The following is a 17,314-nucleotide window of genomic DNA, read 5'->3' as shown; positions in this document are numbered from 1 at the left end:
TGGGTTGGCGATTGGCGGCGGCACCGCTCGCGTCGCAGGGCGGCAGCCAATCGGGGCCGGACGCGGTGTCCCGCGAGAGGGCGCGGCGGGCCGGAGCGGAACGGAGCGGAGCGGGCCGAGGGGCGCGATGAGGTCCGGCGGGTTGTGGGTGCTGCTGCTGCTGCTGGCACTGGCCCAGGTAGCCCTCCTGGCGCGGGGGGCGGCGGCCGAGGAAGACGATGGAGGTGAGTGCGGGGGATGGGTGGTTGTGGTGGGCCCTTGAGTTGGCAGGGGCAATCCTCGTGTGCGGGGCCTGACTTCCTCGGCGAGAGCCTGCTGGTCGGGTTGCGTGGTACCGGCGCTGAGGGGAGCCTGACCCTGAGAAGTGCCAGAGGAGTCGGGCAGGCAGGCGGGTCCCTGCAGGCCTCTGGGCTGGGTCGGTGGGCGTGAGGTGCTCCGCGCAGGTCGTTCCCCTCCCTCCGTGCGGGTTCCGGCCCCCCGCTGACCCTGTACAGGCCTCTGCTTTCGCAGCTTTCTGTCCGAGGCTCTGGCCGCCCCGCAGCCCCGTTCTGTGCAGGGTTCTGCTCACCCCAGCTCTCTTATGTATAGGGCTCTGGGCGTTCCGCCATCTGTACAAGGCTCAGGGCTCCGTCCCGTCTCGCATTCCCTCCACCCCGTGGAATGCCCTCGGCCTTCCTCGTTGCCTCCCACCCATGCCACAACGCAGTTCGTTTCTCCTTCGCTGTGCCTGGCCCTTTCTAAACGGGGATTTAAATAGCATGGAATTAGCTAAACTGCAAAAAAAAAAAGCCTGTTAATTTGCAGTTTAGTTATCCGAGGGAGCACTTCCCTCGCCCCTCGGAGGGGCAGGAGGAAGGCCGTGTGTTGGTGGTTCGCTGGTGCCTGTCCCCATTGTCTTTGGATTTCGCTGCTCTGTGCCTTTGCCTTGCCAAAAGTGGCCGAAACAAAGGTGCTCTAAGCCAAGTGCCTCTGCCTAGGAGGCAGACGTTTCAAGGTGCTTCCTCTCTGCTTTTAACAGTCTTTTATAGGGATTCTGAGGAATCCCACATCGTGCAAGTCGTGCCGGGGGAAGTGCAGGCTGGGTGTTAGGAGGAAGTTCTTCCCAGAGGGAGTGATTGGCATTGGAATGGGCTGCCCAGGGAGGTGGTGGAGGCACCGTCCCTGGAGGTCTTCAAGAGAAGACTGGATGAGGCACTCAGTGCCATGGTCTGGTTGACTGGCTAGGGCTGGGGCATAGGTTGGACTGGGTGATCTTGGAGGTCTCTTCCAACCTGGTTGATTCTATGATTCATATTACCTGCGTTAACACCACTGTTTACTCAGCGTTAGAAGGCATTCACAGAATCACAGCATGGCAGGGGTTGGACAGGACCTTTGGAGATCATCCAGTTTGACCCCCCCCCCCCTTGCCAAAGCAGGGTCAGTCACAGCCAGTTGCACAGGATCATGATATCCAGGAGGTTTGGAATCTGTCCAGAGAAGAAGACTCCACAGCCTCTCTGGACAGCCTACTGCAGGGCTCCCACACCCTCACAGCAAAGATTTTTTTCCTCGTGTTTAGGTGGAGCTTTCTTGTTCTAGTTCATACCTGTTGCCCCTTATCCTGGAGATCTCTTTTTTTCGTTGTTAACCTGTGAAATGCAGACCTGTGTGAAGTGCAGTGCATTTACTTTGCACCAGGAAAGTAGCTTTATGTCAGCTGTTCAGGCGATGAGAAATTCAAATGGAAGTAGACTTTGTTACTTGTATGGATTTGGAAGTGAAGTTTGACTGGAGCAGTGAGACGGATACAGTTGCAGCAAAATCAGCTTAGATCATGGCCTTTGCATCCTGGTGAAGGAGTTAGGAGGGATCATAGTGAAGAGACAGAAAAGACTGAGGAAGGCAGCTTTCATAAAAAGACTTTGGAGTGTCCTGGCAACAGGTGGCCCAGGACACTATCAGACTGAGTCTTAAAACTGTCTGGTGCAGAGGAATCCACTACTGACCTTGGGAAATGATTCCAATATCTGACTCTTCTTAAGATGGCAAATTCTCTTCTGGAGTCCAGTGGGAATCTCCACAGAAGTAACTTTGTACCCATCACCTCTTGTCCTTGTGGTCCTTTTTTGACTCTGCCAGCCACCTGTTCCCCAGCAATCGGGAATGAGTCCCAACCTGGTGCTTAGTTTGTGAGATGCCTGAGCAGAATTGTTAGAGATGCATGAGCAGAACTGGCCAGCTTGTTTAGCTCAAATTCCTTTGTGTCAGGGAAGACTTGAAGCAAGTTGCTTGGAAAAGCACCAGGCTTGTGCAGCTTGCTGGGAATTGAAGCAAGCTGGCTTTGTCACCAGGACAGACCCCTGAGTGTGTGGCTGCTGGAGACTGGCTCCAGGAGCACTTGGCAGTTCAGCTCTTGCACTGCTGACAGAGGCAGTGACACAGGAAGCATTGTTCACTTGCAGATAGTGCTTTTAGCTGCCTCCCACGTCAGGTGAAACAGTAGGTTGCTTTAACAGTAGTTAAAGAAACTTAATCTAGGTGGCCACTCTTGTGTGACAGGTGATTTTGCTCTGTGATCACTCCCTTCAGCAGAAGCTTTAATATTTTGGTGGTGTCTAAAGTTGGGCTCTAATCAAAGTGAGGGCATTTTCCCCAGGAGCTCATGTTGTTTTCCAAGACCATATAGGCTTCTGGGTTTTAACAGTTTCTACTAGGAGAAAAAGAGCCAGAGCATTTTTTGGCATCCCCTTCTCCTGGGTGAGCTTCTTCCTGTGGCCTGAGAATGGTGGGGTTGGTTTATGCACATTTGTGTGCCTGGATACCAGTTTATCATTCTGTATTTGTGAATACCTCTTTGTCATTCCTAACTTTCAGATTCCAGGAGAATTTGGAATACTTTCAGAATTCTTGTCCTGAATAACTAACTTACCTGTATGTGATTTACTGACATAGTATCATAGAATTGTTTCAGTTGGAAGAGGCCTCCAAGATGATCAAGTCTAACCATCAACCCAACACCAACATGGCCATTAAGCCATGTCTCCAGGTGTCATGTCCACACATTCCTTGAACACCCCAGGAATGGAGATTCCACCACCTCCCTGAGCAGCCTGTTGCAATGCCTGACCACACTTGAAGGAAAGAGATCTTACCCAATATCCAACCCTTGACAATTTCAGGACATTTCCTCTCATTCTGTCACCTGATACTAGGGAGGGGAGACCAATTCCCACCTCACTCCAGCATCCTTTGAGAGGGTTGTAGAGAGTGATGAGGTCTTCCTTCAGCCTCATCCTGCTGCGTTAGCTCCTGTCTGCTTGGTCAAAAGCCAGCTGATGTTAACTAGGGAATAGTTTTTGACAAGAAGCCTCAAAGGTTTAAGTCCAAACCCTTAAGCTCTCAGAGGTGGAAAGGCCCTCAGCTGCATTGCTGTTTCAGTTTTCGTGGTGGATGGGAAAGTGTCTGCTCCTGGCTTTACTGGGTAAAGAACTGGATGGATGCCCTGGCCCAAGAAACAGTGAGAAATGGAGTTGAATCCAGTCAGCAGCTGGTCACAAGTGGATGGAATCCCTTGTTGATCAGTTTAGGTTCACCTGGCCTCTCCTCTTCTTAGCTGCAGTCTTTTCCTTCCTGCACCCTAAGGTGAAACACAAGATGAAGCAGTGCCCATAGTGAGCAGCCCAACCTTTGGTGCTAACTCTCTCCGTCAGTGTTGCCCCTGCCAGCAGTAGCCACTGTGTCTGCAAACCTGTCCTGAGCTGCAGAGAGTGCCTCGCTGAGCTGGGCACTCACAACACTGAGCAGTCAGTGCTGGCCTGGCTTACAGCAGGCCACATCTCACTTCCCCTGTTTCAACAAGATGCCCACGGTGCCTTGGGAGTGACTGTGCCATAGGTCTGTGTGCACCAGCTCCAGTTGTGTCCATTTTGCTAGCTCACCCCAAATCACAAGACACAGACTGACACTTTTACTGAACTGTGGTCTGAGGTAGCTGGGAAGTGCTACCTCAGAGTGCTGGAGACAATCTCACCTGTGTCACCTTTTTGCTTTTCCAGAATCTGTTACAAAAGAAGTTGAGGAAGATAGCGATGATGATGAAGAAGAAGATGATGATGATGATTCAGAGGTTAAAGAAGAGAATGGTGTGTTAATACTGAATGATGCAAACTTTGACACCTTCACTGCAGACAAGGACACTGTGCTGCTGGAGTTCTATGCACCCTGGTGAGTTTGCAGCTTCCCTAGGGACCTCCTTAGGTGCAGGATGAGGTGGCTACTGGGGACTTCTTTGACAGGACATGCTCCTAAAAAGTGAGTTTGGGTTTAAAGATGAGATAGCTGTGATTTGGTTGCAGGAGCAGCACAGGACTCCATTTTAAGGTGGAAGAGGTTGTGGTGGTGTGGAGGTGTCCTTTTCCCTGACCCCTACCATGCATCTGCCGACAGCCTGCTCTTTTTCCACTGATGGGTGCCATGCTAATGATGGGCCCTGGCTGCACCACTGCTCTGTGCTTGTCAGGGAACAGCAAGGGTCCCACTGAGCACCAGAGAAGTCTTGCAGTGTGATCTGCAGCTTGCTGTCGTGTCCTTGTCCTGACCAGTTGAGAACTTGTGCACTTGCTCACCTAGATGGACAAATGGAGGAGACTTCCCTAAGTGAGGGAATTGCTAAAAGCTTTTCCTTCTCGGGTGTAAATCCCTGCTTGCCAGAAGGGTGTGACAGGAGGAAGGGCTTGGCTGGTTTATGTTACCAATTTAAACAGTGCCTCACAAACCTGCCTCATGGTGATCATGCTGCTCGTGCACCAGGGCACACAGTAACATCAGTGGACTGGCCTGCATAGAACCTAGACAAAGAGGCTGGGACAGAAGTTATCTTCTCTTCCATACCTATGGACAAAGATAGTGGGGATGGTCACCAGGAGAAGACAAGAGTAGAAGGTGTTTGCAGGCAAGTTGTTAGTGTTGCAGCCAGCACCTCTTCTCCTTTGTGGCTTAGTGTCCTTGTCTAGTCTTTAACTAGAGGGCAGAATATGATCCTTGCTTGGAGTAGAGGTGCCTTTGAACTGGTGCAGATTCATGCAGAGGATCCCATCCCTGCTGGCCTGGGAGTACTATTTCTGCAGCTGTAGTGTGCATGCATGTAAACTGCACATGGAGTTTAATTTAGTCCAGCAAACAGATGTGTGATCATCACAGGCTAAACACTTAATTTCTTTTTCCACTCCACCTCCTGACAGATAAGAAGCTAAGGAGCATAGGCTGGTTGCTATGAGCTACTCTTTCTCTCCTTACTCTTCCTTCTTACATCTTCACCTTGTTCAGTGTCTCTTATACTTGACCCTTCTGTCATGCCTGCTGCTGAAACAGGAGCCTGTGTTCTTCCTAAAGAGCTCTAGTGTGGCTGGAAAGTGAGCAGGTGCCGTGACCTCTTCATAAGTGGTGTTCAGCAGGGCTCAGTGCTGGGGCAGTTCTGAGTGTCTTTATCAATGATCTAGATGAGGGGATCAGGGCATCCTCAGTAAGTTTGCAGAAGACACTAAGCTGGGAGGGAGTGTGGATCTCCTTGAGGGTAGGAAGGCTCTACAGGGGAATCTGGACAGGCTGCTTTGATGGGCTGAGGCCAATTGTGTGACATTCAAAAAGGCCAAATGCTGGGTCCTGCACAGCAGCCCCATGAATGCACCAGGCTTTGGGCAGAGTGGCTGGAGAGCTGTGCAGCAGAGAAAGACCTGGGGGTGCTGGATGGCAACCAGTCTAATATGAGCCAGTGTGTGCTGAGATGGTCAAGAAGGCCACTAGCATCCTGGCCTGGCTCAACCAGGAGTTGTTGCTCTGTAATTGACATCTTCAGTCCTGGATTCCGTTTTAGGGCCCACACTGCAAAAAACACAGTGAAGTGCTGCAGCATGTCCAGAGAAGGGCAGTGAAGCTGGCAAAGGGTCTGAACAGGTCTGGTGAGGAGCAGCTGAGGGAACTGGGGTTGCTTAGGCTGAGGGGAGATTTTCTTTCTCTACAGCTCCCAGAAAGGAGGATGGAGCAAGGTCAGGGTCGGTCTCTTTCTAGTAACAAGTGACAGGAGCAGAGGAAATGGCCTTACATTGTCTGAGAGGAGGTTTAGGTTGGATATTAGCAAAAATTTCTTCACTAAGAGGGTTCTCAAAGACTGGCCCATGCTGCCCAGGGAGGTGGGTGAGTTCCCACCCCTAAAGGTGCTTCAGAGAGGTAAAGATGTGATGCTGAGAGGCCATGTTTTACCCCCAGACTGGGTAGGGATAGATAACAGTTGGACTCCTACAGTCTTGAAGGTCTTTAAATCCAAACAACTGTGTGTCTATGCTTGCTGTGGTGGGTGTGAGATTTCATTAGGCCAACTTAGCTACTGGTTTGGCCTTTGCTTGAATTAAAGTGAGGCTGCTGCATAGAGAAGGTGAACCTAGCTTAAGAAGAAGCTGAAGTCTGAGTGAGATCTCATTTACAAGGAGGCAGGGAGGAAGGAGAAGCACAGTCTAAGGTTTGCTGGTTTGTCATAACAGCAATTGGTGAGGCTTTTGCAGGAAGGTTTTAGAAAAGATGTGGAAGTGTGCTGCATTCTGTTGGAGTGAAGGGTGAAGACCAACTTGTAAGAGGTCTGGAATGGAGCAAACAGCACAGTGATTATGGTTACTCTCTGTCCTCTGACAACACTGCAAGGCACTATTCTCTTGTCGAGGCTGTGGCCATCTGTCAGAAGGTGACTTGTGGCAATGCAGAGCAGCAAAACACCCCTGCAGACCCGGTGTGCATTACTGTGCCTGCTTGTGTCTTCCTCTGGCAGGTGTGGGCATTGCAAGCAGTTTGCTCCTGAGTATGAGAAGATAGCCAAGACTCTGCAGGAAAACGACCCTCCTATTCCAGTTGCCAAAATCGATGCCACTGCAGCCACTTCCCTGGCGAGTCGCTTCGATGTCAGCGGCTACCCAACTCTCAAGATCCTGAAGAAAGGCCAACCTGTTGACTACGACGGTTCCCGGACGGAGGATGGTGAGCAGCAGCCCTTTGCAACAGTCTCTGACAAAGGCAGGAGGTTTCTGCTCTTGCTTCTTCATGGGACTCTTTGGAAGGACTTTGATCTCCAGTTCCTTCAACACAGTAGTATTATCAAGGCTGAAATTTTGCCTGTCTTTTCACAGTATCCCAGTATCATCAGGGTTGGAAGAGACCTCACAGATCAGCAAGTCCAACCCTTTACCACAGAGCTCAAGGCCAGACCATGGCACCAAGTGCCACGTCCAGTCCTGCCTTGAACAGCCCCAGGGACGGCGACTCCACCACCTCCCCGGGCAGCCCATTCCAGTGTCCAATGACTCTCTCAGTGAAGAACTTTCTCCTCACCTCAAGCCTAAATCTCCCCTGGCACAGCCTGAGGCTGTGTCCTCTTGTTCTGGTGCTGGCCACCTGAGAGAAGAGAGCAACCTCCTCCTGGCCACAACCACCCCTCAGGTAGTTGTAGACAGCAATTGGCTGCCTACTAGGCCGGTGAAGGGTCTGGAGGACAGGGCTGGTGAGGAGCAGCTGAGGGAAATGGAGGTCTTTAGTCTGGAGAAGAGAAGGCTGAGGGGAGACCTTCTGGCTCTACAACTGTCTGAAAGGAGACTGGGTTAAGGGTAGGGGGGAGGGGCGTCAGTCTTTTCTCCTAGGATCAGGTGATAGAAGGAGAGGAAATGGCTTGAAAATGTGCCAGGGTAGGTTTAGGTTGGATATTAGGAAAAAACTTTTCTCCTGAGAGAGTAGTCAGGCATTGGAACAGGCTACCCAGGAGCTACTATCCCTGAAAGTGTTCAAGAAATGTGTGGACATGGCACGTAGGACCTGCTTCAGTGGCCATGGTGGTGTTAGGTGGATGGTTGGACTTGATGAGCTTAGAGGTCTTTCCCAAGCCAAACTATTCTGTGATCCTGTTCTGGAGGACAATTAGTGCAGGTGGTGGGGAGTGTTGCTCCTAACAACAGGCTTTTAGCAATGTGATTAGAAGAGGGGGAAGTCTCATCCCTGACAAAGGATCAGCTGGTAAAAGCATCTGGTCTGCGTGTTGACTGCTTATACAAGCACTTGCTGCTTGCTTAGTGCCCGTGTCCCACTTGAGTCGGAGGAGGTTCTGTTCAGTGGTACTGCAGATGTGCCAATTGAGCTGTTTGTCTTTCAGCAATTGTGGCCAAGGTCAAGGAAGTTTCTGACCCCAACTGGACCCCCCCACCAGAAGCAACCCTCGTGTTGACCCAGGATAACTTTGACAACACTGTGAATGATGCTGACATAATCCTGGTGGAGTTCTATGCTCCATGGTAAGCAAGAAGGCTGTCATCTGTACTTTGCTAGCACAGCTGGCATGGACATGCTTGGAAACCCTGCTCTCTGTTGTTGTGCTGCTGCTTTAATGCTTGGACTCAATCATGAAGGTCTTCTTCAACCCAATTGATTCTGTGATTCTCAAGAAGCTTTCCTCCTACCAGGTGTGTGTAGCTCTGATGTATCTTAGTTCCAACCTGGAGGTAGGAGCACAGCACAGTTCAGTCAAAGGCACAGCTGGGTCTGTGTCTCAGCAAGGGGTGGCCTCCAGATCTTCACTAAAGATTTTTGCTAGAAATTAGTCAGTTTGGGAAAATGCTGAGAAACATTGAAAACTGGAGGCAGTTGGTCCTCAGTTGTGATGGCTTGGGTGTTCCCTGCCCCCCCACACTTTAGAAATCACCCAGACTAGACTCAGTCAGCTCTGGGAATATAAATGAAGCTGTTTATTTACAGCTAGCACAATATACAAGCAGATATTTACAGTACATACAGTTATAGACAGAAATAGAAAAGGTAAAAGGTAATACAGAAACACAACAGCCCTCCCAGAAACCTGAGTCCCCAGGAGGGACTCTCAGCCCCCCTGCACCTTCCCTCTGCCCCTCTCAACCTTGCCGCAGTCCCAAGGAAGAATGGAGGTTCAGCCAAGAGGTTAAGAAGCAAATGTTAGTCCAAATGGAAAGTGAGGTTAGGGAGTAAGATGTTGCTCAGCCAGCAGCTCAAGGCGGAGTGTGACAAAATGGTGAGAGTGTTATCTAATGCTTTCCTTTCTTCTTCAGCAAGACTCTAAGGGGAGTAGACCTCACCATTGTTTTCCTTTCACAGCCTATGATCTAGTTCTTCTCACCAAAACATTCTAGCTAGCTTCAAACTGTTAAAAATGCCTCTAAAACATGAAGCTGCTTCTAAGAATGTGGGGCCAGCCACAGAGGCTAGCTTCAGACTGGAGAGACAAGACTGAAGTGTCCTCTGTAGATAGAGCAACCTCAGTTCTGCTCTCTCTCCTCCTGGAAGACTTAGCCTCTTCCCCTTCAGAGGTAGGAGGTACCCAGCAGGACTCGTGACTTGTCAGAACTGCCTTCTACTCTCCTTCCCTAGGTGTGGCCACTGCAAAAGGCTTGCTCCAGAGTATGAGAAGGCTGCCCGGGAGCTCAGCCAGCGCACCCCTCCGATTCCCCTGGCCAAAGTCGATGCCACTGCCGAGACTGAGCTGGCAAAGAGGTTCGACGTCAGCGGCTACCCAACTCTGAAGATATTCCGCAAGGGCAAACCTTATGACTACAATGGGCCACGGGAAAAATACGGTACTGCAGCTCCTCCTGCTGCTTATTTTCTCAGAGCCTCAGCCCGGGTGCTTTCATGTCTCTATGGCAGAACAGCCCCATGAACACTGCAGGCTTGGGGCAGAGTGGCTAGGAAGCTGCCCAGCAGAAAAGGACCTGGGGATGCTGATGGACAGCGAGATGAAGGCGAGCCAGTGTGTGCCCAGGTGGCCAGAAAGGCTGCCAGCATCCTGACCTACATCAGGAATGGTGTCACCAGAAGGACCATGGAATTGGTTGCATGCCTGTGCTTAGCATTATCAAGGCCACAGTTCAGTTTAATTTTGGGCCTCTCACTAAAAGAAAGGTGTTTAGGTGCTGCAGAGGTCCAGGGAAGGGCACCAAAGCTGGTGATGGGTCTGGGGAATAGGTCTGGTGAGAAGTGGCTGAGGGAACTGGGGTTGTTCAGTCAGGAGAAAAGGAGGCTGAGGGGAGACCTGGCTCTATGCAACTCCCTGAAAGGAGGATGTAGTGAGGTGCGTGTTAGTCCTTTCTCTCTACTAACAAGTGAGGGGATGAGAGGAAATGGCCTCAAGTTGTGCCAGAGGAAGTTTAGGTTGGTGGTTAGAAAAAACTTCTACACTGAAAAGGTTCTCAAAGACTAGCACAGGCTGCCCAGGGAGGTGGATGAATTCCTGGAAGTGTTTCAAAGAGGCAGAGATGTGCTGCTGAGGGACATGGTTTAGCACCAGACTTAGCAGAACTAGAGAATGGTTGGACTCAACGATCTTAAAAGTCTTCTCCACCTGAAAGAATTCAATGACCTGCAAACTTGTTAACATCATAGCAGTAGGAGCCTCCAAATCTGTGCTTTCATACATGTGTTTGCCAGCAGCATAAATCTGTCTTAACAGCTTATGGTGCCACTGCTGCTCCTTCTAATATGAAGATAGTTCAGTACAGAGAGTGGAGCAATGGCAGCATGAGTAAATGAACAGCCTTGAATTGCTCTGGAATGCACTATTAAGTGCTGACAAAGTGCTCAGGATTTGGATTCAGTAAGAGTGAAGACTTAAACCTGTCTAAGTAGAACTTTGTCTCCTAGCAGTGCCAGGAGACAGTGATGGGTCTGGAAGTTCAGAAAGGAGACTTACTTGGAAAATCAGCTGGTATCCAGAACGGCAGCTTGGAAAGCTTGAACTGAGCTCTTGCTTATTGGGCCTTCTAGTTACAATGAGAAGACTGCCCAGAAAGAAAGGTGTCCAGAGGAAGTGTAGTATCAAGAGGGCTGCCTGACTCTTTCACTTCAAGAAATGTTCTAAGCAGCTTTCTGGGGATGGGTTTCTTTTGCAGGGATTGTGGACTACATGATTGAACAGGCTGGTCCTCCATCCAAACAAATCCAGGCTACCAAGCAGGTACAGGAATTTCTGAAGGATGGTGATGATGTCATCATCATTGGTGTCTTCAGTGGAGAGAATGACAAAGCCTATCAGCTCTATCAGGAAGCAGGTAAGGCACACTTTAGAATACCAATGAAATATGTGTTTTGTTGAGATCCCACCCAGGACTTTGGACACAGAGAGAACTCTGGTTTGTACTCTTAGTTTATTGAGAGAGGTTGGAGAGGAGTAAGAGGAAGGAGAGGGAAGGGTGTTCTACTTTGACTCAACAAAAAATTCTCCCACCAGATTTTGAGGATACAGCTCAAGCATCAGCCAAGCCATTCCCAAGAGATACTTCCTCTTGGAACCGTGTCCCTAGAAACTGCTGAATAGAGAGGGGGAAATTCCCAGCTTTGAAGCAACCTGCACTTTCTTGGTGTGAAGCCTTGCTCCCTTTCCATCTGCTATGACTTGCTTTGTATCTGACAGTTGCAGCAGCTGGGCTCTGATGAGTGTATTTGGGGTGGGGGAAGCTAAAGTGACCCAGGGGTAGATGGTGATTCTAAGCCATGGTTACTAAAAGCCCTTTGAGGTGACACAGTGACAGTCCCATCACTCGATGCACTCAGTCCCATCAATCAATCCCTGTGTTTCACCTGACTGAATCACTTGCAGCTACTCTTGGCTTCTGTCAGAGCCTTGAGAAGGGCATCATAGACAATTCTCCTCCCCATGGCTATGCCTGCTTCTGGGGCCACTGTTGCTTAGAGGTGGATGAAGAACTGATATGGTTTCTCCAGCTTGGCAAGTTACACAACTGTTTCCCAGGCTGCCCCAAAGCAAGTAGATTGACTGGGTGACCTTGTGGATTCTTTTCCAGCTCTGCTTTCTGTTATCTGGGGGAAGCCAAGAGATACAAATAGTGTTTTGGAAGCTGCTCAGCATTTTGAACTATGTAGAACAGCTCATTAAGTAGATGGGTGAACTGCATTCACGTAGTGCTGCTCCAGCTAGATGTGTTTGAACAAGCTGCTCATCCTGTGTGAGACTCTGGGTTGCTCCATGTTCTATTGAGCATGGAAAGAGTTTCCCTGCAGTGCAGTCTCCAGATTTTCAGTTGGAGGCTATCAGTTCACTTTTTGATGATCTGTCTTTCTGCCCAACTTTTCATTTTTCAGCTAATGGCTTAAGAGAAGATTACAAATTCCACCACACCTTCAGCAATGAGATTGCCAAACTGCTGAAAACATCCCCAGGGAAACTGGTTGTCATGCAACCAGAAAAATTCCAGTCAAAGCATGAGGCCAAGATGCATGTTTTGGATCTGAAAGTGAGTAACTGGTCCAGAGTTAGAAAGTTTTTCAGCAGATTGAAGGTTCTTTTTCCTCACAGGCATGAGCAGTGGGCATCCTCCACTAGATATCTGAGACTTTTGTCCCTTGACTCTTTGAGTGACCCCCAGAGGATGTCACAAAAATGATCAGAGGGCTGGAGCACCTCTCCTCTGAAGGCAGGTGGAGGAGCTGAGGCTGTTCAGTCTGGGGAAAAGAAGACTCCATAGAGACCTTAGAGCAGCCTTCCAGTATTTGAAGGTGGCTAAAGAAGAGCTGGAGAGGGACTTTATACAAAGGTCATTAGGGTAATGTCTTCAAACTGGAAAAAGCTGGGTTTAGATGAGATATTAGGAAGAAATTCTCCCTCATGAGGGTGGTGAAGCACTGGAATGGGTTGCCTGGTGAAGTTGTGGATGCCCTCTCCCTGGAGGTGTTCAAGGCCTGGTTGGATGGGGTGTTGAGCACTTTGGTCTAGTGGAAGGAGTCCCTGCTCATGGCAAGGGGGTTGGAACTAGGTGATCTCGAAGCTCCCTCTCAGCCCATTCTATGAAATGGGATTTCTTTCTTTGGGTTAATTTCAGGAAGCTTTCTCAAGGATTTCCTCAGACTCTCTCAGAGAGTCATTGGACACTGGAATGGGCTGCCCGGGGAGGTGGTGGAGTCGCCGTCCCTGGGGCTGTTCAAGGCAAGATTGGACGTGGCACTTGGTGCCATGGTCTAGCCTTGAGAATTGTGGTAAAGGGTTGGACTTGATGATCTGTGAGGTCTTTTCCAACCTTGTTGATACTGTGAAATAATAATTCTCCATGTCCATATTGAGTGCAAGGGTAGAACACAGAATTCTCTTCAGTTCTGAAGGCTCTGGTGACAGCACTGTCTGTGCCGTGCCCCTCTTTCTCACTCATGCACACAGAGATAGCAGTTCTCAGTAGACAGCAGTGCAAATGCCACTGAAATCCCTTTGAGCTCCTTTTCCCCGCTTGTTCAAAGCAGGACTCTACAGATGGCTCAGAGATTAAAGAACACGTGCTCAGGCATGCTTTGCCTCTGGTTGGTCACCGCAAGCCTTCCAACGACGCCAAAAGGTTCTCCAAGCGTCCTCTAGTGGTGGTCTATTATTCTGTGGACTTCAGCTTTGACTATCGCGTGGGTGAGTTACTGGAGGGTTAGCAGCGCTCCGCTGGGAGAGCGGGCGAGCGGTGGCCACTTGGGGAGAGCGGGCGAGCAGCGGCTGCTGGGGCAGCGCTCCACTTGGAGAGCGGGCGAGCGGTGGCCACTCGGGGAGAGCGGACGAGCGGCGGCTGCTGGGGCAGCGCTCCACTTGGAGAGCGGGCGAGTGGTGGCCACTCGGAGAGAGCGGGCGAGCGGCGGCCGCTGGGGCGGCACTCCGCTGGGAGAGCGGGTGAGCGGCGGCCGCTGGGGCATTGCTAACCCTCTTGTGCTCTGCTTTTTCAGCTACCCAGTACTGGAGAGGCAAAGTCTTGGAAGTGGCCAAAGACTTCCCTGAGTATGTGTTTGCTGTTTCTGATGAGGAAGATTATTCTTCTGAGATAAAAGATCTGGGCCTGCTGGAGAGCGGGGAGGATGTCAACGTGGCTATTCTGGATGAAGGAGGCAAGAAGTATGCCATGGAGCCGGAGGAGTTCGACTCTGATGTGCTCAGGAACTTTGTAATGGCATTCAAAAAAGGTACAGCTTCTAAAGTGGGGTTCTGTGAGCTGTGTGCTTTGCCTTCCCTTGTTTGCCAAGAGGTTTTGCTGAGGCAGTTTCTGTGATGAAGGGAAGGTTTAGGTTGGATATTAGGAAAAACTTCTGCCCTGCAAGAGTGCTCAGGCATTGGAACAGGCTGCATGGTGAGGCGCTGGAGCAGAGAAAGGTTCTAGGGAACTGTGAAACAGCTTCTTGCTGCATGTAATGGTGAGTGCCAGGGGGATGGAGCCAGACTCTGTAGGTGATGCCCGATGACAGGACATGGGGCAGTGAGGGGAAGCTGAGGTGTAGAAAGTTTCATTTAAATACAAGGAGGATTTCCCTGTCAGGGTGACAACACTGGAACAGGCTGCCCAGGGGAGTTGTGGAGTCTCCCTCTCTGGAGATATTCCAAACCCACCTGGATGTGTTCCTGTGTGATCTGGTATAGGTGATCCTGCTCTGGCAAGGTGGTTGGACTGGATGAGCTTTCGAGGTCCCTTCCAGACCCTGATGTTCTATGATTCACAAAGGGATTGTGCCAGCACATGCCCAGCGAGCTGGCCTATGCTCCATGCAGAGCAGGTTTTGTTCCTGGTGCCAGGATTCCCCTTCTTTCTCCTTGGCACAGATGGGAAGGATGGCTTTTGCCATGTCCTAACCATGTTCTGTTTCACTTCCTCCTAGGAAAACTGAAGCCTATTGTGAAGTCCCAGCCAGTGCCAAAAAGCAACAAAGGGCCTGTGAAGGTAGTGGTGGGTAAAACGTTTGATGCCATAGTCATGGATCCCAAGAATGATGTTCTCATCGAGTTCTACGCCCCGTGGTGTGGGCACTGCAAGAAGCTAGAGCCAGTGTATACCGAGCTGGGCAGGAAGTACAAGAACGAGAAGCAGCTGGTGATAGCCAAGATGGATGCCACTGCCAATGACGTGCCCAACGACCGCTACAAAGTGGAGGGGTTCCCCACCATCTACTTTGCTCCCAGGGACAAGAAGAACAACCCCATTAAATTTGACAGCGGGGACAGAGATCTGGAGCACTTGAGTAAATTTATAGAGGAGCACGCAACAAAACTCTCCAGAACAAAAGAAGAGCTTTAGATGGGATGGGAGCAGGGAAGCAAAGCCCTTGGTGTGCTGTAGAGAGAAGCAAGTTCCTGACACAACTCAAGCTAGAGAAGGCTTGAGCAGCTGGAGCCAGGAAATTATCGAGCAGTAAGGCAATTGCAGTACCTTTGTTTTTTTATGTATGGCAGAAGAGATTCTCTGGACACTGAACTTCTCTGACACAGTCTTCAGTTAGTTACTGTTTGAACTTTTGGAGAAAAATACAGCTTTTATTTTTGGTGACTATCTTGAGCTTGATTCTTTGACTCCAGTGCACCTGTTAAGAGATGGTAGCAAAAAGAGAACCAGATCCCTCTGCTGAACAGATTGTTTGTCTTCTTTGGTGGTATGATTACAGCATGGAGCAGGGCTTTGAGTCAGTCTGTCCTCTGTGATAGTTCTGTGTACCTCTGTGTGGAATCACAGAATCATTTTGGTTGGAAAAGACCTTTCAGGTCATCCAATCCAACCATTCTCTTAACTTCACCAAGTCTGGGTCTCAGCACCACGTTTCTGCAGCTTTGAAACACCTCCAGGGTGAGAATGCAGCATACTCCGTGAGAAGCCTGTTCCAGCGTTAGAGAACCCTTTCCATGAAGAAGCTTCTTCTCATATCCAACCTAAACTTCCCCTCATACAACTTCAGGCCACTTTCCTTTGTCCTTCTCACTAAGAAGAGAACAACTCAATTCTACAGAGAGCAAGGCATCCCCTTTCCTCTTCTTTCCTCCAAGCTAAACAGCCTGAGTTCCCTCAGTTGCTCCTCACCAGACCTGCTCTCCAGACTCTTCTGCAGCTTTGTTGCCCTTCTCTGGGCATGCTCCAGTACCTCAATGTCTGCCTTAGAGTGGCCTCACCAGTGCAGATCACTACCCTAGTCTTCGTGGCTATACTATTCCTGATCCAGGCCAGGGCACTCGTGGCCACCTTCAACTATGCTTGGGGCCCTCACTCCAAGTAGGACCTTGAGGTGTTGGAGTGGGTGCAGAGGGCAACAAAGCAGGAAAAGGGTTTGGTGAACCGCTCTAGTGAGGAGCCACTGAGGGAACTGCTTGGTCTGGAGAAAAGGAGGCTGAGGGGATACTTCCTGGCTCTCTACAATTTCCTGAAAGCAGGTTGGAGCAGGGTGAGTGTCAGTCTCTTCTCCCAGGTAACAGGGAGCTACAGGACAAGAGGAGACTGCCTGAAATCATGCAAGGGGAGGTTTAGGTTGGACACAAGGCACAATTTCCACACTGCAAGAGTGGTCAGGCATTGGAAGAGGCTGCCCAGGGAGGTGCTGGTGTCACCATTCCTGAAATCATTCAGGAAACGTCTAGGTGTGCTGCTGAGGGATACAGTTTAGTGGTGGACTTGGCAGTATTGAGTTAGACTCGAGGAACTTGGATGTCTTTTCCAGCCTCTGACTCTGAACAACTGATTTACATCATGGCACTGTGTTGTTTGTGACTCTTTCCAGCATTGTCCTTCCTGCACTGTGCCTGAATGCCCAGCTGAGCTTCACACCCATAAAGACACCATGAAATCTCAATGGGCATGTCTTGGCAGAGGTTAGGTGAGACTCTGGGCATGGAAGGACTTAGGTCTGGAAGGGCATGGCTGTTCTTAAGGTTAATTTCTGCATAGAGGAAGGCAGAGACCTGCTCTGTGAATGCCCTGAGTCTGTAGCTGAGATGCCAGTTGCAGAGATGCTGTTTGTTCAGACCCCAAAGGGTGTGTGGCTTCCGTGACAGAAAGGGAAATGAGCTGCAGGTGAACTTAAAGCAGTCATGCAAAAACATTCCACAGCCAGTGACCCTATCTGAGGTGAAGGGTCTGGAGAACAGGGCCTGTGTGGAGCAGCTGAGGGAACTGGGGTTGTTTGGTCTGGAAGAGGGAGGTTGTTTAATCTGCAGGAGAATCAGAGAAAGACTCAATTGTCAGGGCTGGAAGGGACCTCAAGGATCATCTAGTTCCAGTCCCCCTTCTGTGGGCAAGGACACCTCCCACTAGATCAGGTTGCTCAGAGCCACATCCAGCTTGGCCTTAAAGACCTCCAGGCATGGGGCTTCCACCACCTCGCTGGGCAACCTGTTTTAGTGCCTCACCACCCTCATGATGAAGAACTTCTGAATCTACCCACTTCTAGTTTTGCTCCATTCCCTCTAGCCCTGTCACTACCTGATACTCTAAAAAGTCCCTCCCCATCTTCCCCGTAGGCCTTCTTCAGATACTGGGAGGCC

The 17,314-nt window shown here is 50.2% G+C and overlaps 1 protein-coding gene across 1 annotated transcript; it reads left to right on the top strand.

The window, feature by feature from the left end:
- Positions 1–7: 7 nt before the first annotated feature.
- PDIA4 (protein disulfide isomerase family A member 4) lies at positions 8–15,415 on the top strand. The gene is made up of 10 exons (XM_064169545.1): positions 8–224; positions 4,038–4,206; positions 6,800–7,005; positions 8,168–8,306; positions 9,412–9,617; positions 10,929–11,087; positions 12,139–12,290; positions 13,288–13,444; positions 13,750–13,983; positions 14,671–15,415. Exons 1-10 carry the CDS (start codon positions 128–130, stop codon positions 15,084–15,086), a joined length of 1,935 nt encoding a protein of 644 aa, XP_064025615.1. The 5' UTR covers positions 8–127; the 3' UTR covers positions 15,087–15,415.
- The last annotated feature ends 1,899 nt before the right edge of the window (positions 15,416–17,314 follow it).

The sequence above is a fragment of the Pogoniulus pusillus genome, chromosome 32 (genome assembly GCF_015220805.1).
Source record: "Pogoniulus pusillus isolate bPogPus1 chromosome 32, bPogPus1.pri, whole genome shotgun sequence".
Classification (NCBI taxonomy): Eukaryota; Metazoa; Chordata; class Aves; order Piciformes; family Lybiidae; genus Pogoniulus; species Pogoniulus pusillus.
The sequence above is the reverse complement of the archived record's forward strand: the minus strand, read 5'-3'. Positions and strand labels throughout refer to the sequence as shown.